Raw genomic sequence first — 21,501 nt, 5'->3', positions numbered from 1 at the left:
GTATCTTGCATAAAAATGTGCTACAAACTCAAAAAGACTCCTTTACTGGCCACGCCCAGGGCTCATTCCACTAGGGCGGTGGCAGCATCAACAGTCTTTTTTCAAGGGCGTTGCGCTAAAAGACATTTGCAGAGTGGCGACCTGGTCATCCTGTGACACCTTCGCCAAACATTACGCCCTTCACAGGGTATTCCAAGAGGATACCCGTCTCTTGGCAGCGGTCCTCTCGGGGACAAGCTGCACATAATCCGATTACCCACCTCCTATCTTGGGTTACTGCTGGGTAGTCACCTAATGTGGAGCACCCACGGGGACACTCGAAGAAGAAAGAAAGGTTACTCACCGTAGTAACGGTGGTTCTTCGAGATGTGTCCCCGTGGGTGCTCCACTACCCGCCCATCCTCCCCGCTCCGGATCTCTGTTTAGTGTTTTGCAGGAGCATCCGAGGCGGTTGGTCAAGGAACTGGCGGGGACCGGATCGCGCACATGGCCGGGAGCGCGCGGGGGAGCGGCGCGCACCGGCGCATGCGCGGTCCGGCAGAAACTGCTTGGAAGATCCGATCTGCGGCGCCGGGCGAGCCCGACACCTAATGTGGAGCACCCACGGGGACACATCTCGAAGAACCACCGTTACTACGGTGAGTAACCTTTCTTTCCTAGGGATTCCCCACCCCCCCCCTGCCCCGAGATAACCTGAAACTGTTTCAAGGACTGTTCAAGACAGTGTCCACAAGTCATGAAATTCATATTGTGGAGGTACAGGAAAAACATCACTGCCTTCTCAAAAATTTATAGCCTCCTCACACCTCTAAAATTGCTATCTTGTTTGAGGAGGCACTTTTGGAGGCAGCCAATGAAATATGGCAGACACTGGCCTCTGCTCCATCCATAATTAAAAAGGCTGACAAGAAATATTTTGTCCCCTTGGAAGGAATGGAATTTCTCTTTAAATCTCCACAGCCCAACTCTTTGGTGGTTGAGGCTGTGCAGCATTGATCAAAGACACCCCAATACAAGGAAGTGACCGCAGCCAAAGATTCCAAAAGACTAGATTTATTTGGCAGAAAAATTTATGCATCATCCACACTTTTACTGAGAACGGCTAACTATGCAGCACATCTATTTAATCATAATTTTGATAATTACGCTTAATTGGCAGCATTAATGGAACCATCTCCCTGACTCCAAGACGCCTATCCTTAAGGCTATCATTCAGGAGGGGTAAGTTTCTTTCAGAATGAGTGTCCAGATAGACCTGGATGTGGCGTAAATGGCCACTCAGTCTATGACGATGGCAGTAGTGATGTGGAGGGCTTCCTGGCTCCAAAGTTCAGGAATTTCCAGGGACCTCTTGAACCAAAATTCAAGACTTACTCTTTGACAAGCCAAAACTCTTTGCAGAGAAGACAAATCAAGTCCTTTACTCTAGTAAAGTCTCTTGCATCACACTGCGTACCCTTGGAATGTACACCCCGCCCTACCACTGTAGATGATTTACCCCCATCAGTATTGTTGTCACTCTGTATTCCACAGACAGCCATACCAGTCTCAACAGTGAGGTTTTGATCACTCGTGCTCTAGACAAGGTCCACAAAGAAGGCACACCCAATACATTCGGAACCAGCCTCAACAGGGCAACAAGCAACAGGTTTGACTTCTTGGTTGAGGGCTGCCAAGCCATTGCCATTACATCGCTGGACCATGCTCACAAGCCTACCTTTCACCATCACCTAAGACTGTTTATTTCTCCATCAATGGTCCGTTATCACATCAGAATAGTGGGGTTTGGAGATGATCTCATCTCAATATGCAATACCCTTCCTTTCCATCAGCCCACCTTTCCTCCGTGCCTCTTCAGGGACTCTTCATGAGGAACCATCAAGAAAAGAAGTTGTTTTCTCACCCAAAAGAGAACAGGGTGATGGAGACCTATACTAGATCTTCGAAACGTGAATTGTTAGCTCTGGAAACATAGGTTCAAAAGGGTAACCCTTGCACCCATAGTTCCAGCAGTAGACAATGGTGATTGGTTTGCTGCCCTCAACCTCCAGGATGCATATTTTCAGATAACCATACACCTCACCCGGAGGTAGTTCCTTTGGTTTACAATAGGCTAGGACCATTTTTAATACAGGGTCCTCCCCTTCAGACTTTCAGCTGCTCCTAGAGTGTTCTTGAAGACCCTAGTTATAGTAGTGGCACATCTGTGTCGGAATGCTGTCATAATCTTCCCATATCTTGATGACTGCTTATTGAAAGACTGCTCAACAGAGGAAACTCTTATTATGCTGACCACCATCAGGCAGGTTTTCCAGTCCCTTGGTCTTCTAGTGAACAAGCAAAATTGACGCTTGAGCCCATGGAAGGGGCTAGGTTAATCTTAGTGGCACCTGCATGGGCTTGTCGACATTTGTTTCCTTTCCTACAAAGAATGTGTCCGTAACCATCTTGCCCCCTTCCCAAACTTGCAGCCCTCCTGACACAGAACTGGGGGTCTCTATTGTACCCCCAGCCTCACATGCTCCACCTCATGGCCTGGTTCCTAATTGGCTCTGTGCATCTGAGGACTTCTGTTCCACATAAGTCAAGGACATACTAATTCAAAACAGGCAGCATAACGTGTGAGGCACTTACCTTTCAAAATGGAAAATATTCACATGCAGGTGTGACCTACAACCCACAGACCTGAACACTGTTCCTATACATAGAATCTTTGACCATGTACTGCGCCTGAAACAAGGGGGTTTGGCATTAGCTTCCGGAAGAGTACACCCTGGTGCAATTTTGGCTTTCAGACATTCTATCAAGGGTACCTTGGTGCTTGCCCACCCAATTGCCAAATGTTTCCACAAGGGGCGTGCCAATCTCAGTACCCCTCAGAGGCCCATTTACCAGCTATGGAATCTAGAACTAGTGCTTGCATCGCTCTCCAGACCACTGTTTGAACCTATGGCAACTGTCTGTCTTCAAATGTTAACTCTCCAATCAGTCTTTCTCCTCGCCATAACATCTCTGCGCAGAGTCAGTGAGCTGGTGGCCCTGATGACAGTTCCACCATATACACTTTTTAACAAGGACAGTGTTATACTGAGGCCTCACCCAGCCTTCATCCCCAAAGTCTCCTCTGACTTTCACATTAACAAGCCAATTATATTACCGGCATTCTACCCTAGACTGCATGCTTTGCCCAAAGAAGTGATGCTCCATCTTCTGGATGTTTGAGGGCATTGGCCTTTTACATTGACAGGACTTAGATCATTCCACAAAACAGACTAATACTTTCCATCACCAACTGATCTAAAGGTGAAGCAATATTCTCCCAATGAGTAGCAAAGCTCATCGCTGCAGGCATTACTATATGTTATTCTGTACATCAGATGCCACTCCTGGCTCATCCTAGTGTGCACTCCACAAGAGCAGTGGCAGCATCGATGGCTTTCCTCAAGAGTATCTCACACCAGGACATTTGCCGCCTGGCTATGTGGTCAACCCATGAGACATTCATCAAACACCACACAATTCGCCAGCACCTGGTGGCTGAAGCTCCACTGACATCTGCAGTACTTTCAACTACAACAACAACTTAACTCTGGGACCCTCTTTCTGGAGTGGCAGGGTACTGCTACTCAGTCACCTACAGTGGAACACCCATGGGGACACCACTTGAAGAAAGGGAGATTACTCATCTTGGTGCAGTAACAATTGTTCATCAAGATGTGTCCCCCTTTGTCTCTTTGAGATACCTGGGTGGATTTGAGGAATGAGTTTGAGCTGGATTGTGCTCGTGGCAAAAAGACATGAATGATGGAAGGTGCCATCCATGCATACATGCTCTGGCTGATGATGGCTATGAAAAATCTCAGATTTATGGGGCTGGGATGAGCCCAACACCTACAATGGAGCACCCACAGGGACACACATCTTGAAGAATGATCGTTACTGCACCAAGGTGAGTAAACTCCCTTTTTTGGCCCCACCCCAGAGACTAGGGGATTCCACAAACTCTACTAGCCCTGGGATCCAAGAAGAGTTAATCTAGCCTGTGGGAAGCAATGAACCTTGATCCTCCCCCACCCAGGGCTGTAGTGCAAGGTGAGAGAGGTGTTGCAGTGTGGGGGAGGGATAGCTCAGTGGTTTGACCATTGGCCTGCTAAACCCAGGGTTGTGAGTTCAATCCTTGAGGAGGCTATTTAGGTTTTGGGGTAAATAGATACCAGGGACGGTGCCCAGTCCTGCCAAGAGGTCAGGAGACTGGAATAGTTGACCTCCAAAGGTCCCTTCCAGTTCTAGGAGGTGTGTGTAAGTAAGTTAGGGACCACCTCTGTGAGGGCTTTTTGTTTTTGTTTTTTTGAGGGTTTTTTTTGGCTTTTCACTTTTATGCGGCTCCCAATTTATTTGTCTATGGGTCAGTGACCCCGACCACAAAAAGGGTTCTCACCCCTACCATAAATACAGATAATGTTGAAACCTTTTGTTTTAGACATACATTAATATTTTACTTTATTTAAAATAAAGTTGGTAAACTAGTATGATACACATAGTAAGATCTAAATATTTGCTCACTTATGTTATAGCTGCATGTTTATGTTTTTATGCTCCAATAGCATAATATGCATAATTTAGTATTGAAGGTATTTAGAGATAAGCAAATGCATTTTGTCATATTGGGTAGTTGGCTGGTGGTCCGTGGAAAGGTTTGCATTGAGCGGAGTGGGCAGCAGGCCAAAAAGTTTGAGAACCACTGTATTAGCTAGATGGCTGTTTAAGAAGAAAAGGGTATTACTTATTTCTAATTCTACTTCAGTGAAAACTACCATTTTGGCACCTTTGAGCGAGTGAAACAAATTATTTCGAGATGCTGGTTTTTCTCATATTTTTATTGCTCTGTTTTTAAGGCACTGTTTGAGTCACTATCTTATGAATGACTTACTATGTTGGGAAGCCTTCATTTCCTGCTCAGTTAGGAACTGATCAGAATGTTCCACTGGTGACTGTTAAAATCAGAGATGGCAGACAGCCATTAATGGGAAAGAGGTGGTCGTGGAAATTTTGGACACCAACCCACTGCTTCTGCCAATAACAGCCAAAAACTTTATATCACGTGGTGTTCCACATGTTGTTTGCTTGAGAGCTCCAGACCCAGGAATGTGAATTTGATAGGATAATAATTTGTGGTTTTGTTCCTCTAAAGATAAGTTGTGCCCTGAATTCACTTAATTTGCGTACGATAACTTATCTGATGGTCTAAAATCACATTTATTTTAAGTGGCTGACTAGTCGATTTTTATGTACAGTTTTACCATGTGTACCATCTGTTCCTCTGGCTGTTTTATTCATACTTTTTTTTAATTTTAACACCAAATATATGTCTGTTCCAGAAATAACACTATCGGGTATGTAACTATAAAATTTTCTTCCAAAATTAATAAATTTCTAGTGATTTTTGTGCTAAGATAAGCTTCCAGAATATTGTTGTACAGTAGTCTTCTACCAGCCATTGCATTCTACCTGGTGTTTTTCTAGGGCTTCTTCAGTGAATTTGCATGACATTAATATTGGCCCAAAAGTATTAACCTAATGATCTCATAATTTAAGTTTTTACTTCCTCCTTCTTACATATTTTAAGTGATTCCAGTTTAAGAAGGCCACAGAATTTGGGACCATCTTCTCTCTGAGTAGCTATGTTACTATACTTCATAGCATATAGAGATTGACTTTCTACTTTTTACTAAAAAAAACTATATCTTTTTAACTTCTGTAATTCCTTTACTTTAAAATAGCTTTCTGTTTTCACCCATGCACTATTTTTCTGACCTCGGTATTATCTTAAGATGTTTGTTGGTCCAAAGTCTTAAGAACCCAAGTATATGCTTCAATAATTGTAATAATTAATCTCTCATTGTTCCAGAGCTAGTACAAATCATACTTCTTTCATCTCTTTTAGAATCACATTATGTGGTGGGCCCCATGTTTAAAATTTGCTTTCTGACTTTGTGGCTTTGTATACTGCAGTGTCTTCATTTGTATGAAAGCACTTTTCCCATCATATCCAATTATATGCTAACTCCTGAAATCCATATTTGTTGTTACTTCGGCCTCACACAATAAGACTTTATTGGGAGTTTTTTGTGGACTTCTGTATTTGGCCCACATAACACTAACAAAGCACCTACTTGTTTAACTTCTCTTGGATGAAAGGAAACACAAATAAGCTGAATTGATTCTAGAATTAAAATACAAGGAAAGGCTGGCACTTTGTGTGCAAGAGTATAAAACCAATAATATTTAAAGTTTGCACTGATACTACAAGTAAACAAACACAATTTTTCCATATTTTTATTTCTATCTCCCCTATTTTTAACAAACAAAACTAGCTTTTGGGCACAAGATTGCATATTGGCAAATTCAAAAGTAATTTTCCTTTTCTTCATGCTCTCTTCAAAATCCTTTTAATAATGTTCCCTAGATACTGAAATGACCATATCTTTTAGGTTTCTTCGATAGTAATGCGTGAGTCTAATTTGGGTAATTCTAATACTAAAGTGTGTCCTTTATTTGTTTTTTAAATAGAAGTCAAATAACTATACATATGGAGTTCACTAGTCGCTTTCTACATCCTGCTGAAGCAACGTTGTTGTTGGTTTCGAAGGCTGTAAGTGGAATAGGAGGTACGACAATGGCTTTGTCTCTGAAGTCTAAAGTCAACCATATTGACCCTGCGGTAAGTTCTGTGTATGCCATTTGAAAAAAATGTGAATATTCCTGTAAGTCACTCACAAAAATTCTTACTTATATGATATTCAGAGTTGGCAAGAAACAAAAAATCCAGGTTTGTGACAAATTCCATTGTTTCAGCATTTGTTTTCATTCCTTATCAGAATGAAAACCTTTTTGAAATAAGAATTAGACAAAACAACTTATTCCCACTGCGGAATAGCCAAAAGCCAAATGGATGGACCTTTTATTAGGGATGTAGGAGACTCAGAAGTTTCTGTGCCAGACCAGGCTGAGAAGGGACTTGACCCGAGCTCCCCAACAGTTTAGATGAGTAAATTAACTGTGGACTAATGGCTCTTCTGGGGTGCCTTTCTGTGTTCCTTTTTCTCTTCCCTCTGTTATAGTTCATCCTGGGTCTGAGAACGTTTCAGTTTGTGATAAGCTAACAGTTTTCAAAAAAAAAAAGTCAAAAAACTCCCAACCACCTCAAATGATATATCAACTACAAGCAAGGTTAGGTGTAAAGACTTCAAATGCTTCTGAGGGACTTCAATTTTAAAAAGTGACACAGGCACTTAGCATCTTAAATCCCGCAAAATGTCAATGGTATTTAGGTATTTAAGTGCCTGAAGATGGAGATAGGCATCTAGTCAGATTTTCAATGGTAGGCATGTAGGTAGACACTTGTGAAAACCAAGGTGAGCCACTATCTTTATCTTTAGATATCTAAGTATCTTTAAAATCTGACCCTTCATGCCTAGTTACTTGTGAAAATGGAACAGATAGAACTTGGACCCTAACATTACGTAGATGTTTTTTAACATTTATACCTGGTGGTCAGTCCATTGAGATACTGAAAAACAAACAAGCATAAACACCTCAATATCCAGTGCAGCAACCTTCAGACCCGAGGTCAGCTGACTTGGTCATGTGAGGCTTATGCTAGAAGGCTAAAATCAGCAGCACTTGCCTTCCTAATTAGACTGGAGTCTGGGCTCTGAGAATTCTCCTTTGTTGGGTTTCAGAACTGGGACTCCAGCATGAGCAGGAACACCTGTCTACGCTGCTATTTTTAGCCCCGTAATGCAAGCCCTGTGAGCCCAAGTCTGTTGACCCAGGCTCTGAGGTTTATTGACACAGGTGTTTTCTGTGTACATATATCCTCACAGTGCAGAAGCATTCTGCTATTAAATGAATCATGTGAGAGTTTTGGCCAAGTGGGTGCATTTGACTTAGTAGGTCAGGTGTAAACATTGAATACAATTTTGAGGTAGGACTTGTTTTATGTTTCTGGGGAGAAAAATGCTCTGGAAAAGAGGATAACTGTATGATAAGTATGCTTTCAAACTCTCCTCTCTCCAGTTGCTACACTTTCTGAGATTTCAGTGACAATTCTCTGTTTTGTGTCCTGGTACATAAAGAATTTAACAACAGATTAGAGCAAGAGATTTGTGAGTTAGAGTACATCTTCAAATTCAGCACACTAACACGTGATATGAACAGAGACATCAACCACCTCACGCATTACAAGGACTGCTTCCCTTCCTTTTGTTCATAATTATCTACGACAGGACAATTAACATCCTCCCACCTCTCATCCCTTTCCTTCAGTCCTCTTTGATTTGTCAGTTTTTATTTTCAGGTTTTTTTTTGATCCTCTGTACTTATAAATGTCAGTCTGTATTGGAAATGAAATTGATCTGAAGAAGTAGGTCTGTCCCATGAAAGCTCATCACCGAATAAGTCATTTTGTTAATTTTTAAAGTGCTACATTTCTGCTGCTTCAAAAGTTATTGTAATGCATACATTGGAGAGAGAAGAAATTATATCTAAAGTCAAACAGTAAAAAAACAAACAAACAAAACCAAGAACAATAACAACAAAAATGTTGCCCCATGAGTTTAGTGAAATGGAAAGTATTGGCTACACCTACACTAGCCCCAAACTTCGAAATGGCCACGCAAATGACCATTTCGAAGTTTACTAATGAAGCGCTGAAATGCATATTCAGCGCTTCATTAGCATGCGGACGGCCGTGGCACTTCGAAATTGAAGCGGCTCGCCACCGTGCGTCTCATCCTGGCGGGGCTCCTTTTCGAAAGGACCCTGCCTACTTCGAAGTCCCCTTATTCCCATGAGCAGATGGGAGTAAGGGGACTTCGAAGTAGGCAGCGTCCTTTCGAAAAGGAGCCCCTTCGAGACGAGCTGCGTGGCGGCGAGACGTGTCAATTTCGAAGTGCCGTGGCCGCCCGCATGCTAATGAAGTGCTGAATATGCATTTCAGCGCTTCATTAGTAAACTTCGAAATGGCCATTTGCATGGCCATTTCGAAGTTTGGGGCTAGTGTAGACATGGCCATTGTGACTTAAGAAATAACGAGAACCACACCAAGATGAACCACATCTAATGGTTACAGTAAAATTGTATGAAAAATAGTACTCATCGTGTAATTAAAGAGAAATAATCAGGGCAGAGTAAGGTTATAGAGAGGCCTTAATTTAGCTCTTTTTTGGTGTAGTACTCAGCTGTGAACCCTTAATGTTTGCTTCGGGTGAAATTCTGGGTACTTGCATAGAATTTCATTATTAGGACTCTGCTTGGGGAGCGGAGGAGATAGGCAGCTTGGCAGGTGAAATACAATTCATGCAACCCAGGGAAAAGGGACAGGTTTGGTGTGCAGCTGATCTATAGCTCTTCTTTTAATCTACCCTCAGATCACCCCATCTGTAGACTAGGTATGAAAGCTTTGTAGGGGCATGTTGCATGGCCACTGTGCTTGAAATGTTCTGCATAGTCACTACATGTGGTTCAAGTGCTGCAAGTGACCGTGCAGTGTCCCATGGTACTATGGGAAGAGTAATTGTCTGCTCTGAATTTAATAGCCAGACCATTGGAAGGCAGTTTTACATGTACAGATAGTCCCCAACTTATGAATGGGTTGCATTCAAAACACCTGGTCGTAACTTGATTTGGTCGTAAGGCAGAAATACCCTTATACTGTAATCCCTCAATGTACACGAGGGTTGCGTTCCACGCAACCCCTGTGTACCTTGAATTTTGCATAAGTCAGGGAGGGCTTGGGTTGGGGCCCTGGGAGGGGGCAGGAGGGTTAAGCCTGGGGCAGGTTAGGGTGGCAGAGGTGGTGGGAGGGTGCAGTTGAGCTGGGGCTTGCAGTGGTTTGGACCCAGGCACCAGGGGGTTGGGGTAGAGGTTGAGCCTGACCAGGGGGTTGGGGCCAGGGCTGCAGGGGTGGTGGGTGGGGCGGGGGGTTGAAGCTGGAGCCGTGGGGGTTGGAATCCCCAGGTGCAGATTGAAACCAGAGCCCCACGTACCAGGGAGTGTGAGCTGGGGCCGTAGGGGTTCAGGGGGTTGAATGGGGTGAACTGGGGTGGGGAGGTTAGCTGGGGGCGGGGTAGAGCCTCATGCATCTGTAGTGACTGAAAGCTGGATTCCTGCATATGCTGGTGGCTGACAGCCCCACACATGTTGGGTGGGGGTGGTCTGCTGGGAACAGGGGCGTTGAGCCGGGTGGAGGGGGGATTAAGCAGGGGTGGGTTGAGCTGGCAGGGGGGATAGAGCCCCTGCACACGCTGGGTGCAGCTGACAGTCAGAGCCCCAGGTGTGGGTGGTGGGGTGGGGTGAGCTGGGGCCATGAGAGGGAGGGGTTGAGCCTGACGGGGGGGGGTTTGAATGGGGGCTGCACTGGGGCAGGGTGGTTGAGTGGAGGAGGGGCTGGGAGCCAGAGCCCCAGGCATGGGTTGAAGTCTAAGCCCCAAGCATGGGGGCGTGAGCTGGAGCCTGTGGGGGGCGTTGAGCCTGGCAGGGGAGGGGTTGAACGGGGGTGCACCTGGGTGGAGTGCTTGAGCAGGGGCAGGTTGGAGTCCCATACATCATCTGGGCCCACATGGGAGCTGGGGGGTGGGGTCCAGGTCCTCGGGGATGGGGGCTGGGAGGAGGGGGCTGAGACCTAGGTATGTGGGGGCGGGGTTGTGGCACAGCGGGTTGGAGCCAGGTTTGTGGGGATTGGAGGGGAGCACCCAGCATGTGGCTGGAGCCTCCTGTTGGGGGAGGTGAACTCGCGCATGTAGGGGTGGTGAGCTGGAGGTTGGTTGTAAACACAAATGGTTGTAAGTTGATGTGTTTGTAAGTTGGGGATCCCCTGTATATTTATATGTGCCAGAGGAGCTCTTGCTCTGCGTGCTGAGAGGACAGTTTCGTTGGAAAATATCTCATAGACACATAAACTCCAAGGCCAGAAGGAACTGCTGTGATCATCTAGTCTGGTCTCCTGTGTAACAGTTCATAGAAGTTTCCCACAATAATTTTCACCAGATCATTTAGGAAGACATCCAATCTTAATTTTAAAATTGTCAGTGATGGAGAATCCCCCATGACACTTGGTAAATTGTTCCAATGGTTAATTACTCTCAGCATTAAAATTGTATGCCTTATTTTCAGTCTTAATTTGTCTTGCTTCCTGCTAGACTGAATAGCTCATTATAACATATTTGTTCCTTGGGTAGATGCTTTAAAGATTGTAATGGTCACCCCTTAACTTTCTCCTTGTGAAGCTAAGTGATTTCAGATCCTTGAATCTGTCACTATAAGGCATGTTTTCCAATCCTTTAATTGAGTGATCGGCGCTCTGGGGTTCCATCTGCAGCCTGCAGACACCCTGCCTACCCCCTCCCACACGTCACCCGTGCACTGGGGTGCTGGAGCCCTGCACTTCCTACTCTCCCACTCCCTCCCAGCACTTTAGGAGCACCACAGATTTGCTGATTCATGCTTCGTCTCCACTCCTTCCCCTTCTTCCTTCCCTGTGTTCCAGAGCTTGCATGCTGTGAATCAACTGTTCAAAAGCTCAATGTACTCATATGTTTCTGGAGGTTTGAAACCAAAAACAAGCTTTGTACAAAGGATCGAAAAGAGCAATAAAGGCAAAACCTATTTATGTTTATGAATGTACGTCCACAGCCACTCCTCAAACTCACCCTCATGAAGTGGCTGACTTTTTGGGAGGCATCAGGGAAGCAGTGAGCCTTGACGGGGGGAAGCATTGTGGAGGGGTTGGAGAGGGCATTTCATGCTAGTGGGTAAGAACACTTTGGTGGCGGGGGACAAGGCTGGGGTAGGAAGAAGAAGCAGTATCATATGAAAAAAAAAGATGAAAAATAGCTTTTCCTTCCCTCAGCCTTTATTCCTATTGTATATGAGAAATCTGAAAATTGTGAGTGTAGCAGTGGCGCATGTACGTTTATAAGTACCAGAGAGGTAGCTGTGTTAGTCTGTAGTCTATCAAAACAAAAAAGCAGTCATGTAGCACTTTAAAGATTAACAAAATAATTTTATTAGGTGGTGAGCTTTCATGGGACAGACCCACTTCATCACTGGACTGAAGCACATTAATTACAGAATCATTGGCACATTCTCTTGTTCCTCAAGTAACGTCACATATGCCATCATGTGCCAACAGTGTCCACATACTTTGTATCCAGGACAGACTGCAAACACTCTTTACCAAAGAATGAAAGGACATAGAGCAGACATCAAAAATCTCCAAATACACAAACCTGTCTCCCAGCACTTTAATGGAATGGGCCACTCTGTTAAAGAGCTGAGAGTTTGTGTTCTACAGAAAAGAGACTTTATCGTCTGTAGAAGGAGTGTTCGGAACTAACATTCATATTCAAATTCAACACATTAACATGTGGTTTCAACAGGGACAGCAATTACCTGACCCATTACAAGGACTCTTTTACATACTTTGATGTGTGATTTAACACTTACTTCCCCACCCTTCACTCCATTCTCTTGCTCTTCTATCTGATCTGCCAACAATGATAACAATTTTTCTGATTTGTCAACCTTGATAACAATTTTTGGACCTCTGTGCTTTATATATTGAGTCTGTTCTGGCAGGGCTGTAGATCTGAAGAAGTGGGTCTGTCCCATGAAAGCTCATCACCTAATCCATTATTTTGTTAGTCTTTAAAGTGCTACATGACTCTTTTTTTGTTTTGTATGTTTATAAGGAGTTGGACCCTAAATCATCTTTTATATGTAGACAACAAAACCTTTTATATGTTAATTATAGTAGTAATATTGACATGAAATGACCTTCACAGAGAAGTAGGAATATTTTTTCCTTAGTTACTAGTTTATATTTTTCATACATGAAATGTTTTTTTGAATTTTCCTATGCTGAAATAAGTTTTTTATTCTCTTTTAGGGTGTACTAAAATGCAAATCCCCATGCTATGAACTGAAGAAAGTTAGTCTGAATGTTACTAGTCCCTTCAGAACTGATGGAATATTCAGGTAGACTATATTGTAAAGAGAAACTCATAGCTATAATATTATTTATATCTAGTCTTTTCCACAATTTTCTCCTGTTTAAAATGTATTAAAATCGAATTTAAAATATAGGAATTTGCATGTCCAAAATTGTTACAAGCCCAATGATAATGAATAAAGAAGATAAATAAACTTTAATTGAAATCCACCTCATCATAAGCAGTGAAATTATAGCTTTTATCATATGGAGTTCATTAACCTTGCTTGTATTTTGTTTTTGGCTGAGATCCTGCAGAATTCCAAAGAGTTACAAACCATGTTAATAGTTTTTTTTTCCCCCAATCTGCTTTCTCCTGCTGGTTAAATTGCTAAACTGAAAGAGAAAATCGCTTTTGCCTAAAGGACTCACATCTTGTATTCACCATATATGGAACATTTCCAGAACAGCAAACTTTTTTTTTTCCTAATATGAAAGAAATAGAATGTTATACTACTTTAATACCTCAGTGTTGTGAGATCTAGCTGCTGATATTGTCATTCATGATAAGGTAGTAGCTGTGGGCTCCTCCTATTGACAACAAAGCCCCTAGGATCTGCTTCACATAAGCCTTTGAGTGGAGGAGGTCACATAGTTAGAGAACCCTATGTTAGACATTTTGGGCCTAGAAGGGCCTTTGAGGTTTGCCCTTCTGTTTATTAAAATGGTGGAGAAGAATAACCTCTCCTTCTGGCAAACCGTGGCCTCCAACAGCAAAAAGAGGGTGAGAGGAAATACTGTGTGCCTTCTAAGGGCTTCGAGTAATGGATGACATGGAGTGGTTTTCCATATTTGGATACTATTTACTTCAATTTTGACTTATGCTAAATAGGGGTAATTTCTTGCTTCCCAACCTGAGATGATGCTAGCCATAGATGTGTTAGATCTTGGTTGAGGAGTGTGCTTGCAGGGGCCTGAGGACTGAGGGAAGGCAGTTGGATGACAACAGCTTCTCCACATCATTGTCTAGGAGCTCAAGGCAGTTAGTTGGCCTGTCAGACCTTTCACATCACTGTTCAGGGTGACAGCATAACAGTTTAACAGACAGTAGAAACTCCAGGTTCTCTATCAACAGACCAGAAGATGTGTGGTCGTTGCGCTGTTTCAGGAAGCTCTGATCCTACAGGAGCGTTGCATAGCCCACTCTGCACATCTGGAGGCTTCTTATCTCCCCGGAGTCTGGAAAGAAGTGGCTGATCACCTCAGTAGATCATTTCTCAGACATGAGTGGTCAGTGGCTTGGGGGTTTCCTCGGGTAGATTTGTTCATGACGGAGAGCAACAGGAAATGTCCCCACTTCTGCTTTTTCCACAACAAGAGTCCTGGCTCCTGTGCAGATTTGTTTATTCTGGCCTGGAAGGAATGGTTAATGTATGCTTTTCCCCCCAGTCCCCTTGATTCCCAAGGCCAGCCTCAAGATCTTCAGGGACAGGGTAAAGGTGATCCTGCTGGCTCCGGCTTGGCCTGCGAGCATTCTTACATGGCTCTCCTGGAGCTGTGAGTGGATTCACCCATGGAGCTTTCTCTCTACTTGTAACCTCTTCCTACCTGGAATCTGAATTTGGTTCTTTCTAAGCTGATGTACTCACACTTTAAACCTTTTGCATCTTGCTGTCTCCTCTACCTTTTGTGGAAAGTGGCCTTTCTAGTGGCAATCACATTCATCGGAAGGCTTTTGGAGCTAAGAGCACTCGCAGTCTTTCGCTAGTCTTTCACCCAGCCTTTCTTCCCAAAGTGGTCTCTCAGTTCCACCTGGGTCAGGCCACTTTTCTCCCAGTCTTCTATCTGAAGCTGCATGCTAATGCCTGGCAACAGCTGTTGCACTTCCTGGATGTTTGTAGAGCACTTCAGGAAATCATCTCAATTCTTTGTGGCAGCTCCAGACGACATCAAGGGCCTCTGTTTTTCTTCTCAATGCACTGGTTCATGGGTTGCAGACTGTATTTGCGAATCATAGAATCACAGAACTGGAAGGGACCTCAAGAGGTCATCGAGTCCAGTCCTGTGCCCCAAGCAGGATCAACCCCAACTAAGTCATCCCAGTTATGACTATGTCAAGCCAGGACTTAAAAACCTCTAGGGATGGAGATTCCACCACCTCCCTAGACAACACATTCCAGCACTTCACCACCCTCTTGGTGAAGTAGTTTTTCCTAATATCCAACCTACTCTTCTCCTTCTGTAACTTCAGGCCATTACCCCTTGTTCTGCTGTCTGTCATCACTGAGAACAGTTTCTCACCATCTGTCTTAGCGCTCCCTTCAGGAGGTTGAAGGCTGCTATTAATCACCTCTCAGTCTTTTCTTCTGAAAACTAAACAAGCCCAAATCCCTCCGCCTCTCCTCATAGATCATGTGCTCCAGCCCCTTAATCATTTTTGTTGCCCTCTGCTGAGCCTGCTCCAGCACATCCACATCCTGTCTATACTGGGGGGGGGGGCCCAACACTAGACACAATACTTCAGCTGTGGCCTCATCAGTGCCGAATAGAGGGGAACAACAGCTTCTCTAGAACAGCTCAAAATACTCCTTCTAATGCACCCCAATATGCCTTTGGCCTTCTTGGCTACAAGGGTGCACTGTTTAATCGTATCCAGCCTTTCATCCACTATAATCCCTAGGTCCATTTCCGCTGTACCGCTGCTTAGCCAGTCAGTCTCCAGCCTACAACAATGCTTGGGGGTCTTCTGTCCCGGGGCAGGACTCTACATGTCTGCTTTTTGAACTGCATCAGATTTCTTTTTGCCCAATCCTCCAATTTTTATCCAGGTCACTCTGGATCCTATCTCTACCTTCCAATGTATCTACCTCTCCCCCTAGCTTGGTGCTATCTGCAAACTTGCTGAGGGTGCAATGCAGTCCATCATCCAGGTCATTAATAAAGATGTTAAACAACACCGTCCCCAGAACCAAGCCCTGAGGCACTCCACTTGAAACTGACCGCCATCCAGATATTGAGCCATTGACCACTACCTGTTTGGCTCAACCATCAAGTCAGCTCTCTATCCATCTATCTAGCAAATGCTGTGAGTTAGTTGTTACACCTGCAACAGCAGTCACCACCCATTCCCCAGTGGCTCTAGTCTTCTCCATGGCTTTCTTAGACCAAGTCCCCATTCAGGACATGCAGAGGGGTAGCTACGTGGTCTTCAGTTCATACCTTTATGGTCCATTATGTCACGGTTCATCAGGCATGCAAGAAGAAAATGAAGAAAAAATGGTAACTAACCTTTCTTTAATTGTTTTTCAAGATTTGTTGCATGTGTCCATTACACAACCTGTCCTCTTTATCCTCTTGTTCATAATCTGTCTGGTAAGAAGGAACTGAAGGGAGTTGTGGTGGCTGTTACGTTTATACCTGAAGGCAGTGGCATGTGACAAGCAAAGGGAATTTGAGCCACCCCAACAGGTATCAATATGGGAAAAAAATCTCTGACAACTTTGAACTTGAGGTATATTCTCCTGCAGTGGAATGGAAATGCACAAATACCTATTGAAAAATAACAGTTACAGAAAGGATCAGAGAGGTGACGATGTGCCGACCTACTCCGGGTCCCGTGGGTGCGCGTGGGGTGTGATACAGCGGGGGGAGTCGGGTGGCCCAGGACCAGCCACCCCACCTTTATAGCAGCCTGATATAGTGTAGCAGCAATATGTGATTCAGTGTATTCACTTTAAAACCTAGGTTTCCACAGTATTATGAGTACCAGGAACAATAACACTCCGATTGTGAACACCACAATGCCCTGTGGCTGTTCTAAGTCCCAATAATTCTCTATACAGACCCAGCTAGACCAGCTAGTGGTATTTACCAATAGTGATTTATTCGTAACTACAATTACTTAACACTTGTTATATATATATATATAGATAGATAGATAGATAGATAGATAGATAGATAGATAGTTATTTATTTGGCATAAGCTAAATACTAGGTTATATATAACTATATATAATTACATGTGACTTACCAATAACATCCAATGCTCCCACATTTCACCAATAACTACGTTACAGCGTCCCTTCAAGTCAGAGATACGGCTTGGTTGGGACCTTTCGTGGTGGTGACGTCCGGGTGATCAGGCTGGGGTCTGCTGTCTGGACTGGAAGTTGCTAGCCTCCGCCTTGTGTCCAGGAGCCCACACCCTTATTCCTGCTAAATCACCTTTTATACTGTTTCTTACTTGGGGGTTCGATACCTGGCCAATTAAAGCGTTTGTTACCTAATTTGGGCTTTCTATCCTCCCGGCCTGTCAGAACATGTTACAAGATTTCCTCTGTCCTTGATCTTTTTCTGAACCTCCCCTGAGACCCTCTGATGTTGTACAACCAAGATGTTCTCTTTGGGGGCGCTTCCAGCTACTAGCCCCAGCTGTTCTCTTTGGGGGCTTACTATCTGCTTGTCAGGATGTTCTCTTTGGGGACTCTCCAACGACTTGTCAACTTTCTGATTTCTTTCTCCTGGCCTGACTTCAGACCTTCCCGCCGCTGTATGATAGCATTCCAAGATGGAGTGTATGGTCATTCTGCCTTGCGAGTGAGGCCCGGCCACCAGGTGCTCGTGCTCTCACAAGAGGTAGCTATGTTAGTCTGTATCTGCAAAAATGAGAATTCATCCTGTGGCACCTTATAGACTACCAGATTTTGGAGGATAAGCTTTTGTGGGCAAAGACCAGCTTCATCAGATGCATCTGACAAAGCGGGTCTTTGCCCATGAAAGCTTATGCTACAAAATATCAGTTCATCTGTAAGGTGCCACAGGACTTCTTGTAATTACAGTAAGGTTAGTAACCAGCTTTTATGCCACTGTTAAACTTTGTAGAAGTTAATTATCACATATGTTTTGAAAAATATCTTGGGATATTTGTGAGTTTGAAACTTGATTCAGAATTTTAAAGAAAAGTAAACATCTTTTCCCATATATTTTTGGACATGTTAGTGTACTTTGTAAGTTTCCCAATATGAGGACAATAATACTTTTCTTTACCAAGACTTCAGGTTTCAGAGGTGGTGGATTCTCCATCCCTCGAGGTTTTTAAGTCCTGGCTTGACAGGATCCTGGCTGGGATGACTTAGTTGGGGTTGAGCCTGCTTGAAGCAGGGGGCTAGACTACATGACCTCCTGAGGTCACTTCCAGCCCTATGATTCTATGAGTCTATGATTGAAAGTAGTAAACTTTTGTTTTGTAAATAACATGCACAGTAAGACTGCAAGTTTGCTTTTTCCTCAGGGTTATTTTAGTGGAATCTACAACTTACTTAATGATGCCTGAACAATTGCATCAAGCCAGCCAAGTAAAGCAAGGGAAAGCGCACAGGTAGGTTTTACAACTCAGTTACTGACTTTATATAGAGGCGTAAATCCATGTTATTAGTATAAAGACATTACAGATCTGTTTCCCTGAGTACGCAAGAATTACAAAATGTGATTTTAGCATAAGGTAGAAATTATATAACATTTAAAAAGCAACATTTTATAAATGAATGACTATAGTCATAAGCATTGAAAAAAGATACATATTTTTAAGTTAGGATCCAAAAAGATGAAAATATGTTGTTTATCAGAGATAAGGGAAAAGGTGGATTTCCGTAATAGGAAGAAGCCGTGTACAAGTAACTATTAATCCTAAAGTGGTGCCATGTGAAGGGACCGAGAGGACAGTGGTGCTGCATGATTGGAGGATGTGGGGAGAAGAATCAGTCTACCTTAGTGACATCTTCAGTTCATTGGAGGCTTAAAAACAACGCAGAGTGCTTTAGAACTGAGTCCTGTACAGCATAGGGTGAAGGTGTCTGAGGGAGGAGGTGAGATCTTCCCCATTTTTTTTTAGCATGTGATGATAGAATTCTGCTGGAGTGTTAAATCCTTAGGGCTTTTGGAGGTTATAGACTATGGATTTGCAAAAATGAAGATTAAAAGAGATTAATGCAAAAGCAGAGTTTAAATTGAATCGCAGGTCTGTGCACAGACATTGTTACTTGAGTGACTGTAGACCAGTCTTATGATGTAGATGTAGAAGAGAGTTGAGAAGACAGTTGTAAGTCAGGATGACAATGGTGATAAAAATGTCCTACCATAGATGGTAGAGACAAGTTACAATCTGAGTGAAAAAAGAATGTTGAAGAAAGAAAGTGCTGTTTAAGGATGCTTATCTTACCCAAAAGAAGTACTTCTGTATTTACCATCTGTAGCTGACAAGAAGTGAAACAAATACCCATGAGTTTGTTTCTTAAGACAAAAAAGATGGAATATGGAGAAGTTGTTATATGTGGGAGGGAGGCTGATGAGTATCAACAGGATTGATAGTTACAGGTACAAGAATGGAGAGGATAGGAAAGAGGTCTGAGAACTGAAGCTTGTGGACTCCATCCAAAGACAGTCTTGGTATAGAGGAGGAGCTACCACAGACATATGAAGTAATAGCCTTAACTTGCCAACAGTTTTACAGTTACTTATGATTTAATAATTACTTGAATTTAAGAACATTGCTTTTCAAATCACAGAATAAAATATATTTTAAAATACTCAGTTTGCCATTTGGTATTCTTGGCAATAAAACATCCCATTCACATATTATGGAAGATAGCTGTGTGGAAGGCCTATTATTCATCTGCCTGTCAGTACATGGTTTATTTAATTTATTAATGAGACATATTCCTGAGTCTAAGTTTTTGTCTGATGATACAATGTAAACTACAAACAATGTAACTGAAGATTTACAAATGCGGGCACAAGTGAATAACAAGTTCCAGCATTGAAAACACTTGAGGGAAAATACCCCATCAGCAGTTGTCTCTCACTTCCAAGGGTGTGTAAGAGGATACAGCTCAAGTGCCTCTGCTGATCACAGCTGCATCAGTATTGCAGGAGAAAGGTAACCTCATAAGTAGCCAGATCCCAAACAATGTAAGCTTCTTAGGCAAACACTTAGAATAATGCACAGATCCTAACTCATGCTTTTTGGTCTGCACTTGTTATCGTTGTACTGTGTAGTGGTTCCTTAATACGTGAGGAGCAGCAATTGGTACTAACTTCAGCTTCTAAGTGATTCCAGAGTTGAGCCCCATATAAAGGCCTAGTTTTTGTGTTGTGAAAAGGAGTAAATAACAATTCCCTATCTCTTTTCTCCACACTAGTCACAATTTTATATACCTCTGTCATATCTCCCCCTTAATCATCTTTTTTCCAAGATAAAAAGTTCCAGTCTTATTAATCTCTCTTCATATGGCAGATGTTCCATACCCCGAATAATGTTTGTTGCCCTTTTCTGAACCTTTTCCAATTCCAATACATCTTTTTTGAGATGGGGTGACCTCATCTGTACACTGTATTCCAGATGTGGATGTACCATGGATTTATATAAAGGTAATATGACATTTTCTGTCTCATTATCTATTCTTTTCTTAATGATTCCCAATATGTTTTTAGCTTTTTTGATGCTGCTGCACACTCAGTGGATGTCTTCAGAGAACTACCCACAATGACTCCAAAATCTCTTTCTTGAGTGGTAACAGCTAACTCAGACCCCGTCATTTTATATGTATAGTTGGGATTATATTTTCCAAAGTGCATTACTTTGCATGTCAACATTGAATTTTATCAGCCATTTGGTTGCCCGGTCACCCAATTCAATCAAGATCCTTTTGTAGCTCTTCACAGTCTGCTGGGGAGTTAAACTATTTGGAGTAGTTTTGTGTCAGCTGCAAATTTTGCCACCTCACTGTTAATCTCTTTTTCTAGATCATTTATAAATATTTTGAATAGGACTGGTCCCAGCACAGATCCCTGCGGGACACCACTATTAACCTCTTTTCATTCTGAAAACTGACCATTTATTCCTAACCTTTGTTTCGGATCTTTTGACCAGTTACCAGTCCAAGAAAGGACCTTCCCTCTTATCCCATGACAGTTAACTTTGTTTAAGAGCCTTTGGTGAGGGACCTTGTCAAAGGCTTTCTGAAAATCTAAGTACACTACATCCACAGGATCCCCCTGTCCACATGCTTACTGACCTTTCAAAAATGCTAATAGGTGGGTGAAGCACGGCTTCCCTTTACAAAAGCTCTGTTGACTGTTGTTATGTTCATCAATGTGTCTGACAATTCTGTTCTTTACTAGAGTTTCAACCAGTTTGCCCGGTACTGAAGTCATATTGACTGGTCTGTAGTGTCTAGGATTACCTCTGGAGCCCTTTTTGAATATTGGCATCACATTAGCTATCCTCCAGGCATCTGGAACAGATGCTGATTTAGATGACAGGTTACAAACTCCAGTTAGTAGCTCTGCAATTTCACTTTTGTGTTCCTTCAGAACTCTTGAGTGAATACCATCTGACCCTGCAGACTTATTATTGTTTAGTTTTTCAGTTTGTTCCAATACCTCTTCTAATGACACCTCAGTTTGAGACAGTTCATCAGATTTGTTACCTGAAAGAATTGTTCAGATTTGAG

The 21,501-nt window shown here is 43.0% G+C and overlaps 1 protein-coding gene across 1 annotated transcript in view; it reads left to right on the top strand.

The window, feature by feature from the left end:
- The window catches only part of CFAP47 (cilia and flagella associated protein 47), a 324,141-nt gene that overhangs the window by 251,788 nt on the left and 50,852 nt on the right, over nt 1-21,501 (top strand). The window contains exons 38-40 of the mRNA XM_074988334.1: nt 6,571-6,721; nt 12,950-13,038; nt 18,282-18,368. Coding sequence (XP_074844435.1) covers nt 6,571-6,721; nt 12,950-13,038; nt 18,282-18,368 — 327 coding nt within the window. The remainder of the gene's footprint in view (nt 1-6,570; nt 6,722-12,949; nt 13,039-18,281; nt 18,369-21,501) is intronic.

The sequence above is a fragment of the Carettochelys insculpta genome, chromosome 1 (assembly GCF_033958435.1).
Source record: "Carettochelys insculpta isolate YL-2023 chromosome 1, ASM3395843v1, whole genome shotgun sequence".
NCBI classification, from domain to species: Eukaryota; Metazoa; Chordata; order Testudines; family Carettochelyidae; genus Carettochelys; species Carettochelys insculpta.
This window is presented reverse-complemented; position numbering and strand designations above follow the sequence as displayed.